The 10,920-nt window shown below is 45.6% G+C and overlaps 1 protein-coding gene across 2 annotated transcripts in view; it reads right to left on the bottom strand.

The window, feature by feature from the left end:
- Positions 1 to 949: 949 nt before the first annotated feature.
- Positions 950 to 10,920, bottom strand: part of ARMC3 (armadillo repeat containing 3) — a 128,478-nt gene continuing 118,507 nt past the window's right edge. For both annotated transcript variants that reach the window (XM_077490960.1, XM_077490961.1), the window contains 2 exons: positions 4,847 to 5,009; positions 950 to 1,263 (listed from right to left, as the gene is read on the bottom strand). In XM_077490960.1, the coding sequence (XP_077347086.1) occupies positions 1,060 to 1,263; positions 4,847 to 5,009 (367 nt within the window). In that variant the 3' untranslated portion in view covers positions 950 to 1,059. The remainder of the gene's footprint in view (positions 1,264 to 4,846; positions 5,010 to 10,920) is intronic.

Below are 10,920 nucleotides of genomic sequence, written 5' to 3'. Positions count from 1 at the left end.
CTTTAGGGTCACAGGAGATACTTTTCTTTTGTGACATTAAGTCATCTGATAGCATGCTATTGCCAGCTATGAGCTATCAGCTATGAGCTGACAAAGCAGAGTTGTGCCAGGCTTACAAAGAATCCCAACAGTATTGTCAGGATCCACAAGGCTGCCTGATTGACAGCTGGCTCCTCCTTTCAGAATGTGGCTGAGCCCACGGTTAAGCAGAACTCACACAATTTACAACCGACATTTTAGTCTGACTTTGGGGGCAATCTGACAGAAATCTGTGCGGGTTCCTGCAATGTCTGTTGAAATCGGGCCAAAGTCGCCAAAAGTAGTGCAGGAACTACTTTAGGTAATCAGTGCTGCGCCGCAAAGTCGGCGTCCCACCGATTCAGACAGTGCCAGTCTGATTTGGCATGTGATTTGACATGTTAAATGGCATGTAAAATCGGCCCAATGTAAACATGGGCTTAGAGACAGAGCCAACCACACTCGCTTCCTCCCAGCCTGGCATTATAGTGAGCGCTGAAGTAGTGGAGAGGGGTGACTGACAGTCACTGGTCGCTGCTTGGAGCAGACCAAAAGCTAAGAGCTTGGTGGTTATGTTGGCCACCAGTGAGGGACAGCTGCAGCATGGGGGTGAGTACATATGATGTTTTTTTTTAATCCTACACTTCTCCTTTAAATTCAGTGTCATCATTAGCTATCACAATTAAGAACAAATGTTTTGTTTACAATTAGCTTTGCACTATGGAGGTTTTGTGCTGTCACTTTTGAAGAACTCAAAGAGATACATTTATATAAATCCCTGAAATAAAGTACATAATTCACATACCCTGTACACTGGCTCTATATGATATATCTATCTATCTATCTATCTATCTATCTATCTATATATATATATATATATATATATATATATATATATATATATATATATATTTTTTTTTTTTTATTTATTTTTTTTTTTATTACAGGAAATGTATATATTTTCAACAGATGTCCAATTAAATAATGGAAATTCAAGAAAATAAAAAGGAGAAATCCTGAACATTTAGGTGGATATAATTCTCATATCTGCCGATAGCTCTCGGCTTCCACAGTTGCTTTCTTCATCAGGCGGCCTGGTTCATGCATGAGATCTACAATGTAACTCTCTGGAGGAGCTCTTGTTCCTGGTCTTAGCGAGTCGCTGAGCAACTTGACTTCATTCCAAGCACGACCATAGTCACCACGTTCCACAGCACAAGCAATGCCAATTCTGTCTGCTACAGCCTAGAAAACATGAACATTATACTGTGGAGTACAAGCAATATTAACACTGTCCATTACAGCCTAGGAAACCCACATTATAGCCTTGCGTCCCTTTATGTGGCTCTCAGGGGCCCCTGCAGACAGTAGTCTGTGTTTCCCTTTCCTCAGTGCTTACTCAGGCCAGTAAAGGAATGTTTTCTTTAGACTGAATTTATGTAGTTAAATACACACAATCTTACTTTGTGGTGTCATCTATCCCCTCTCTCGCTTAATGATTTTTCCAATGCTCTTTTATAATGGATCTTGCTGAGAGAAATATCAAATGTGGCTAAAGCAATTTTAAAGGGGCTGCAGGGAGCACAAAAGTTGAAAAAATGATTTGTAAGGGTGAAATCATATCAGAATGTTGTGCGGGAAAGCTATGCATTTCCCGCACCACATACAAAATGTACTGCATTTGTGATCTACAGCGGGTGTCAGTGCAATGCTAAAGACACCCTAAATGTAGCTGACAAAGGAGGTGTATTTGTCTGCACCAGATTGCATAGTACAGTTGTATGCACATTTGTGCTGTGATCTGGTGTGATTACAGCCCCTTTAAATGAATGGCCTGAAATTGCACTGCACCTGGATTGCATGTTAATCACACAGGAATGCACAGCGTGTTCCTGTGCAATTCATGGTTTGAACTAGAGCTGCACGATTAATCGTTAAAAAAACGCAATCTCGAATAAACCGCCCTCACAATCTTAATTCAGCATTTCCACGATTCATATAACAAGTGCAGAGCCGTTCTCTGCTCACAGCTGTCAAAAAAAAACAAAAACCAGCCAGCAGTGTATATCAACATGCGCTGAGAGAGATAAAAAGAAACACTGTTCTTTTAGAAATCAAAGGGATAAACTTTGGTCTGCAAATGAGGTCAGTTTAACCACTTAAAGCAGAGTTCCACCCAAAAGTGGAAGTTCCACTTTAAGGACTCCTGACCCCCTGACATGCCACATTTTGCATGTCATTTTTTTGGGGGGAGTGTGGGTACCTAGTTTTGACCGATACCCAGCTCCCACTTCTGTTGGACCGCCTAGGCGGCTCGAGCGGAAGTTCTCCTGCCCTCCCTCCCTGCAATCTTCTGGTACACATCACAGAAGATTGCCTGGCCATTCAGGACACACAGCACGCACCTGGCTGTGAAGCCACAAGCTGTCACAGCCGAGTACCCACACTAGTCATGCCGGGGGCCGTGGAGAGGCAGGGGAGAGAACCAAGGCTCCGGGCGGCCTCATCGCTGGATCCTGGGACAGGTGAGTGTCTGTTTATTATAAGTCAGTAGCTACAGTTTTTGTAGCTGCTGACTTTTAATAAACACAGAAATGGCTGGAACTCCACTTTCCACAAGATTAAGCCTTTTTCTGACACTTACAAGTTAAAATCAGTATTTTTCCTAGAAAATTACTTAGAACCCCCAAACATTATATATATATTTTTTAGCAGAGACCCTAGAGAATAAAATGGCAGTTGTTGCAGTATTTTATGTCACACTGTATTTGCGCAGCTGTCTTTTTGGGTGAAGAAATACACTTCAATTAATAAAAAATAAATAAACAGTAAAGCTAGCCAAATTTTTTAGTATAATGTGAAAGATAATGTAACGCCCTGAGAATCTTGAGAGAATTGTAATATTTACAAAAGAAAAAATTGTGATTCTCATTGTATCCAAAATCGTGCAACTCTAGTTTGAAACAAGATAAAGTGATTGTAAAGGTTTGTTTTTTAAAAACAAATAAATAAAAAACATGTTTTACTTACCTCCTCTGTGCAAGGGTTATGCACAGAGCGGTCCTTTTCTGGGGTCCCCCGGTGGTGCTCCTGGCTCCTCCTCCAAATCGAGTGCCCCCCCCCCCCCCATTTTTTAGTCATAGTGGTGGAAGATAAAGTTTGTAGATAAAATGTTCTACACTACCGGATATATATATATATGTATCATTCTTTTCTATAAATAACTCTCAGACAGAGATACAGTAGATTACCAAGTGAAGAGTTGGAAAGGTTCACAGTCTATGTCAACGGTCGGCATTTCCTTATGTTGCAACTTTGGAAAACGTAACACTATATAGTTATATCTCTCTTCACATGTTTCAATTAATCTAATCTATCAAGTTATAAAAACCAAAGCAACAAAGAATTTTTCATACCCATTCAACAAGAGACCCCTGAGTTTTATAATTAGAATACAGCAATATTTTGTTTCAAATTAACTGTTTAAAGCCCCAAAAAGGACCAGACATGTACCATATCTGCAATTTTTGACCGTCTCTTGTAGCATGCCTATGGTCTTTGACAATCTCTCTGACAATCTCCTGTTCCATGTCTGCAATTCTGTAGCTTTCTATTAAAAGAGAAGTATCCCCATTTTGCAGAATCATACTTACCTGGCTGGATGCAGCATCGCTTCGATGCTGCATATGTCCTCCCCCCCGCCGGCTCTAAGACTGAGAACCGAGCGATCAAATACCACTGATCGTTCGGTTCTCAGGGCTCCCTGAGCAGAGAGCTGCTGACTGCCAATCACCACTCTCTGCTTTGCCCCCCTCGCTCACTGAAGCACTGCTCTGTGGAGAGGGCAGGAGCAGGTGGCTCAGGCTCTAAGCGGCTTGCTGAGAGGCTGAGCCGTGTGGTGGTCCAGGCATGTGGGCAGATCCCGACTTCATTGTTGCAATCTTGCCTGAGCCCAGACCAGCTCTCTGACATCAACCAACAGCGGGTTTCAGCCCACTGTCTGCTGAAAACGGGTCACAGGACTGCAGAACGAACTGCACTCTTGTGATCCACAGGAGAAGTACAGCCAAACAAGCTTTGGCTGTACTTCTTTCAGTCTTTAATGATACAATGATTTTTGCACGATTCTCAGCATCCATATACTATAAATGCAAATGCTGTGGTGTCATCCACACAGAGGAAGTGTGCATGACACCCTATAATCACAGGGAGTGGGTTACATGATGCAGAACATTGGTGACCTCTAGTGGCAGAAAATAATTACTGCAGTGGACAATGCTGAAGCGCTGGTAAGCATTGCAGACAAACCTCTTTTTAATGCTTGGAAGATAATCATTTAAAAAAATAATTTTATTGCAGTTGGGCTTCAGATCTAAACCCTAACTAGATGACATTAATTTGCTAAAGCACTTAGTATTATTAACAACTGCTGTTTATTTCCCCATAAAATGCGTTTTATTTCTTTGTGCATCTCAGTGCTGCAGATCTCATCCAGACTCCTTCGGCCACTTCTGGTCTACATGCACTCACCCCAGCAAATCAATGCTCTGGACCACCTTCCTAATAGTGAAAATGGGGGGTCACCATGCCTGCACAATGTGTGTCAGCATGGCAGCATTTATTCTTTACCAGGGTACAAGTGACAAAGTGACAACACAAGAAAACAGCTGGGAGACAGGTATCACCCTATAACTGAAAGCACCACCTACATGACATGATCACCTGGTATTGTTTAAGAAAAACTACAGATTTATAAAGATTGAAACAACTTTTGAAATCACAAACTTTTTTCAAAACCCTTTAAAAATACATATCTCTCAGAGCATACCTTGTAGAGCAGTGCTCGGTGATAGAATATCCCTTTCTTAATCTTCCCAATGGGAATGACATTGCTCTGCAGCTCAAATTTAAGTTCACTGATATGGAGCTCCCAGCTGAATTCATGCAGGCGTTCCTTCTCTATAGCACCGCCCATCTTTTCGGCCACAAACCTGCGTGAAATTTAAGAAAATCCATCACACTACAGATTTTTGTCTCATAAAGAAGAAGCTTTTTCTTTTTTTTTTTTAAATATAAGCAGCGTCCCCCCCAAATGATTGCTGCAATTATGCTCAGATCATTACATGAATTAAAATGGAAATATATGCGGCTGTCTCAGTATCTTGACTGTTCAGCTGCACATTATGTAAGATTTAAAAGTCGGCATAAAAGCTTAAAATGAAATCAGTTTTAGTCTAAAGTTTGTACAAGGTAAATAAAATGATTATGTGCTTGGGAGGAAAAAGAATATTTGTCAGGGTTAATCTTAGAGAACGTTTAAAGTGAAGATGTACTTTGCACATGCAAGGCAAAGGGACAGGTTCACTTTAATGCCAGACCATCTGAGTATATACTTACAGCACCTTCCCTTGCTCCCTCTTTACTCTTTTCAGGCACTGGGAGCAATAGGGAGCTAGCTACATGTAATCTCCAAATCACATGATATGTTTTCCATAAGCTTTAAAGTGGTTGTAAACCCTTTAGTATACCCAGTGAAGTGACTGGCCTCGGGTGATACACAGAGGTGAAACAAATCATTCTACATAAGTTGTACCTGTTTATCTGCAGCTTCCTCTTCTCTACATCCATTGAAAGTCCTATAAGCTTGTCTGAGAGTTCAGAAAAGAGGGGGCGGAGAGCTAAAATTATACTCTGCAGAGCTCAGTGAGATTTCTGAGAACTGATTGGAGGGAAGAGACACGCCCCCCTTCACACAGCTAACAGGAACAGAGCTGAGTCTGTCAATCAGCTGCAGATCCAAAACTTGTCAGACATGATTCATGCTGATAGCAGAGGAACAAAGCAGCAGACAGAAATGACACTTAGCGCTTTTAATAGAGACAAGTACACACTATAGAGGCATATATGCCTTGTTCATATTTCATGTCTGAGGTTTACAACCACTTTAAAATATCTTTTAGACATGAGTAAACCCTGGTAGGCTGAGTGAGACCCTGGCTTCATACATGTGTTGCATGCTCCAACAGTCTTCCTGCCATAAGCCCTGACTCTGTTCCCAACCAATTGGTATTTTGGTGTTCCTGCGCCTCTGTGTGTCTGAGCTCCATCCGTTATATCCTCCATCATATAAAATAAATTAAACATCGAACAGGTAGAGTCACTGGCATAACGTGAGGGGTGCCATTTAGGGGGGCGCCAGTATGTGTCACTGGCTGCCTCTTCCTAATTTCAAATTCCTGTGTCCCCCATGCTCTGGCCACCATGTTAAGTGTCTGGTGCCCTGTGATTGGGTGTATGGGGGTCATGTGAGGCATAGGGCTGGCCTGTTCGAGATCGCTCTGAATATTGCACATCCTTCATCCGACTGGGTTTGCTCAGTATTACAAATGGCCGTATGTAAAGTCTAGAAACCCATGGCAAATATTAGAATCCTTCTTCAATCTGTCTTCAATAAAATGAAAATTGGTTGCCATTGCAAATCACTGCTACTCTTTCCACTGCCTTATTAAAGCTGAATTGACTAGAGGCATATGTATTCTTACTTGAATCTTGGTGTGTATTGCATTTGCCGGCCCGTCCATTAAGGTCACACCGGTACCTCCCCCCCATCCATGCTGCCGCCCCCCATATCAATGCACCTGGCCCCCTGCAGGACGTCAGATGCATGAATTCCAATATGGTAGGGATGCACCGAATGGGTTTTTTGGTGCCGAAACCGATACCGAAAATGAAAAATACACTAGGCCGAAAACCGAAACCGATACCGAAACAGCACCGATACCGAAAATGACTGTTTTTAAAAAATATTTTTATACAGGAGGTGGTCAGAGACTGGGGACATGGTACAGGAGGTGGTCAGAGACTGGTGACATGGTACAGGAGGTGGTCAGAGACTGGGGACATGGTACAGGAGATGGTCAGAGACTGGGGACATGGTACAGGAGATGGTCAGAGACTGGGGACATGGTACAGGAGATGGTCAGAGACTGGGGACATGGTACAGGAGATGGTCAGAGACTGGGGACATGGTACAGGAGATGGTCAGAGACTGGGGACATGGTACAGGAGGTGGTCAGAGACTGGGGACATGGTACAGGAGGTGGTCAGAGACTGGGGACATGGTACAGGAGGTGGTCAGAGACTGGGGACATGGTACAGGAGGTGGTCAGAGACTGGGGACATGGTACAGGAGGTGGTCAGAGACTGGGGACATGGTACAGGAGGTGGTCAGAGACTGGGGACATGGTACAGGAGGTGGTCAGAGACTGGGGACATGGTACAGGAGGTGGTCAGAGACTGGGGACATGGTACAGGAGGTGGTCAGAGACTGGGGACATGGTACAGGAGGTGGTCAGAGACTGGGGACATGGTACAGGAGGTGGTCAGAGACTGAGGACATGGTACAGGAGGTGGTCAGAGACTGGGGACATGGTACAGGAGGTGGTCAGAGACTGGGGACATGGTACAGGAGGTGGTCAGAGACTGGGGACATGGTACAGGAGGTGGTCAGAGACTGGGGACATGGTACAGGAGGTGGTCAGAGACTGGGGACATGGTACAGGAGGTGGTCAGAGACTGGGGACATGGTACAGGAGGTGGTCAGAGACTGGGGACATGGTACAGGAGGTGGTCAGAGACTGGGGACATGGTACAGGAGGTGGTCAGAGACGGGGGACATGGTACAGGAGGTGGTCAGAGACTGGGGACATGGTACAGGAGGTGGTCAGAGACTGGGGACATGGTACAGGAGGTGGTCAGAGACTGGGGACATGGTACAGGAGGTGGTCAGAGACTGGGGACATGGTACAGGAGGTGGTCAGAGACTGGGGACATGGTACAGGAGGTGGTCAGAGACTGGGGACATGGTACAGGAGGTGGTGAGAGACTGGGGACATGGTACAGGAGGTGGTGAGAGACTGGGGACATGGTACAGGAGGTGGTGAGAGACTGGGGACATGGTACAGGAGGTGGTGAGAGACTGGGGACATGGTACAGGAGGTGGTGAGAGACTGGGGACATGGTACAGGAGGTTTTGAGAGACTGGGGACATGGTACAGGAGGTGGTGAGAGACTGGGGACATGGTACAGGAGGTGGTGAGAGACTGGGGACATGGTACAGGAGGTGGTGAGAGACTGGGGACATGGTACAGGAGGTGGTGAGAGACTGGGGACATGGTACAGGAGGTGGTCAGAGACTGGGGACATGGTACAGGAGGTGGTCAGAGACTGGGGACATGGTACAGGAGGTGGTCAGAGACTGGGGACATGGTACAGGAGGTGGTCAGAGACTGGGGAAATGGTACAGGAGGTGGTGAGAGACTGGGGACATGGTACAGGAGGTGGTGAGAGACTGGGGACATGGTACAGGAGGTGGTGAGAGACTGGGGACATGGTACAGGAGGTGGTGAGAGACTGGGGACATGGTACAGGAGGTGGTGAGAGACTGGGGACATGGTACAGGAGGCGTCCCCCATTGCAGGCCAGTGTCCCCCATTGCAGGCCAGTCCAGTGTGTCCCCATTGCGTCCCCTTTTGCGTCCAGTGTGTCCCCCATTGCGTCCCCTTTTGCGTCCAGTGTGTCCCCCATTGCGTCCAGTGTGTCCCCCATTGCGTCCAGTGTGTCCCCCATTGCGTCCAGTGTGTACCCCATTGCGTCCCCTTTTGCGTCCAGTGTGTCCCCCATTGCGTCCCCTTTTGCGTCCAGTGTGTCCCCCATTGCGTCCCCTTTTGCGTCCAGTGTGTCCCCCATTGCGTCCCCTTTTGCTTCCAGTGTGTCCCCCATTGCGTCCCCTTTTGCGTCCAGTGTGTCTCCCATTGCGTCCCCTTTTGCGTCCAGTGTGTCCCCCATTGCGTCCCCTTTTGCGTCCAGTGTGTCCCCCATTGCGTCCCCTTTTGCGTCCAGTGTGTCCCCCATTGCGTCCCCTTTTGCGTCCAGTGTGTCCCCCATTGCGTCCCCTTTTGCGTCCAGTGTGTCCCCCATTGCGTCCCCTTTTGCGTCCAGTGTGTCCCCTTGCGTCCCCTTTTGCGTCCAGTGTGTCCCCCCTTTTGCGTCCAGTGTGTCCCCCCCCTTTGTTGCAGCCTGTGTAGGGAAGAGAGCCGTCTCCGCCGCCTGTTTGATCACAGCGCCGGGAACATCACAGCTTTCATTTCAATAGCTGTGTGTTCCCGGCCGCGCGCCGTCACACGCAGCCCCTCCCCATTGTCCGGGCACTTTTATAGACAGATCATCCGTCCAATCCTGCGGATGATCTGTCTATCTAAGTGCCCGGACAAGGGGGAGGGGCTGCGTGTGACGGCGCACGGTCGGGAACACACAGCTATTGAAATGAAAGCTGTGATGTTCCCGGCGCTGTGATCAAACAGGCGGCGGAGGCGGCTCTCCTGCGCTATACACCCCCCATGATGAGCGTCACCAGGGCCCCCCACCCAGGCCACGCCCCATTTTCGGCTCCATTATCGGCCGTTTTTCTCTTTCGGCAAATTGCCGAAAAGGGCATTTTCGGCAGATATGTTTCGGCGGCCGAAATTTCGGTGCATCACTACAATATGGAGTGTTTTGATACAGTCGCTGACAGCCTAGGTGCTTTTTTACCTGTGAGTCTCACTAGAGTACCCCTAAATTTAGGGGTGTCTACTTTCCAAAATGGGGTCATTTGGGGGGGGGGGGGTTTGTGCCATCTTGGCATTTTATGGCCTTCAAAACTGCGATAGGTAGTGAGGAGTAAAATCAAAAATTTAGGTTTTCGGGGCCCCGTACGCGGCTAGGCTCCCAAAAAATCCCACACATGTGGTATCCCCGTACTCAGGAGAAGCAGCAGAATTTATTTTGGGGTGTCATTTCACATATGCCCATGGCATGTGTGAGCAATATATCATTTAGTGACAACTTTGTGAAAAAAAAAAAAAAAGTTTGTAATATTCCCGCAACTTGTGGCAAAATATAAAATATTCCATGGACTCAACATGCCTCTCAGCAAATTGCTTGGGGTGTCTACTTTCTAAAATGGGGTTATTTGTGGGGGTTTTGTGCCATCTTGGCATTTTATGGCCTTCAAAACTGTGATAGGTAGTGAGGAGTGAAATTACAAATGTATGCCCTTAGAAATCCTGAAGGCGGTGCTTGGTTTTCGGGGCCCCGTACGCGGCTAGGCTTCCAAAAAGTCAACCACAGGTGGTATCCCCGTACTCAGGAGAAGCAGCAGAATGTATTTTGGGGTACAATTCCACATATAACCATGGCATGTGTGAGCAATATATCATTTAGTGACAACTTTGTGTAAAAAAAAAAAAAATTTTTTTTTGTCATTATTCAATCGCTTGAGGCAAAAAAATAAAATATTCAATGGGCTCAACATGCCTCTTATCAATTTCCTTAGGGTGTCTACTTTCCAAAATGGGGTCATTTGGGGGGGGTTTGTACTGCCCTGCCATTTTAGCACCTCAAGAAATGAGATAGGCAGTCATAAACTAAAAGCTGCGTAAATTCCAGAAAACGTACCTTAGTTTGTAGATGTGACAACTTTTGCGCAAACCAATAAATATACAGTTATTGACTTTTTTTTACCAAAGACATGTGGCTGAATACATTTTGGCCTAAATGTATGACTAAAATTGAGTTTATTGGATTTTTCTAATAACAAAAAGTAGAAAATATCATTTTTTTTCAAAATTTGCGGTCTTTTTACGTTTATATCGCAAAAAATAAAAATCGCAGAGTCAGTCAAATACCTTTAAAAAACAGAAATAAAAAATAGTGTAGCGCTTCTAAGGTGAAAAATATGTTGAAGGAATGCTCCTATAACAAAGAACATATAGATGTGTAAATAAACAAAATAAAGTCCAAAGAAATGGATGTAGGCTTCCGTGGAAGGACCGGCACAATGGTAGTCAGACCGTATCACAA

The sequence above is a fragment of the Lithobates pipiens genome, unplaced genomic scaffold (assembly GCF_037356315.1).
Source record: "Lithobates pipiens isolate NorthernLeopardFrog02 unplaced genomic scaffold, aLitPip1_a1.2 Scaffold_19, whole genome shotgun sequence".
NCBI classification, from domain to species: Eukaryota; Metazoa; Chordata; class Amphibia; order Anura; family Ranidae; genus Lithobates; species Lithobates pipiens.
This window is presented reverse-complemented; position numbering and strand designations above follow the sequence as displayed.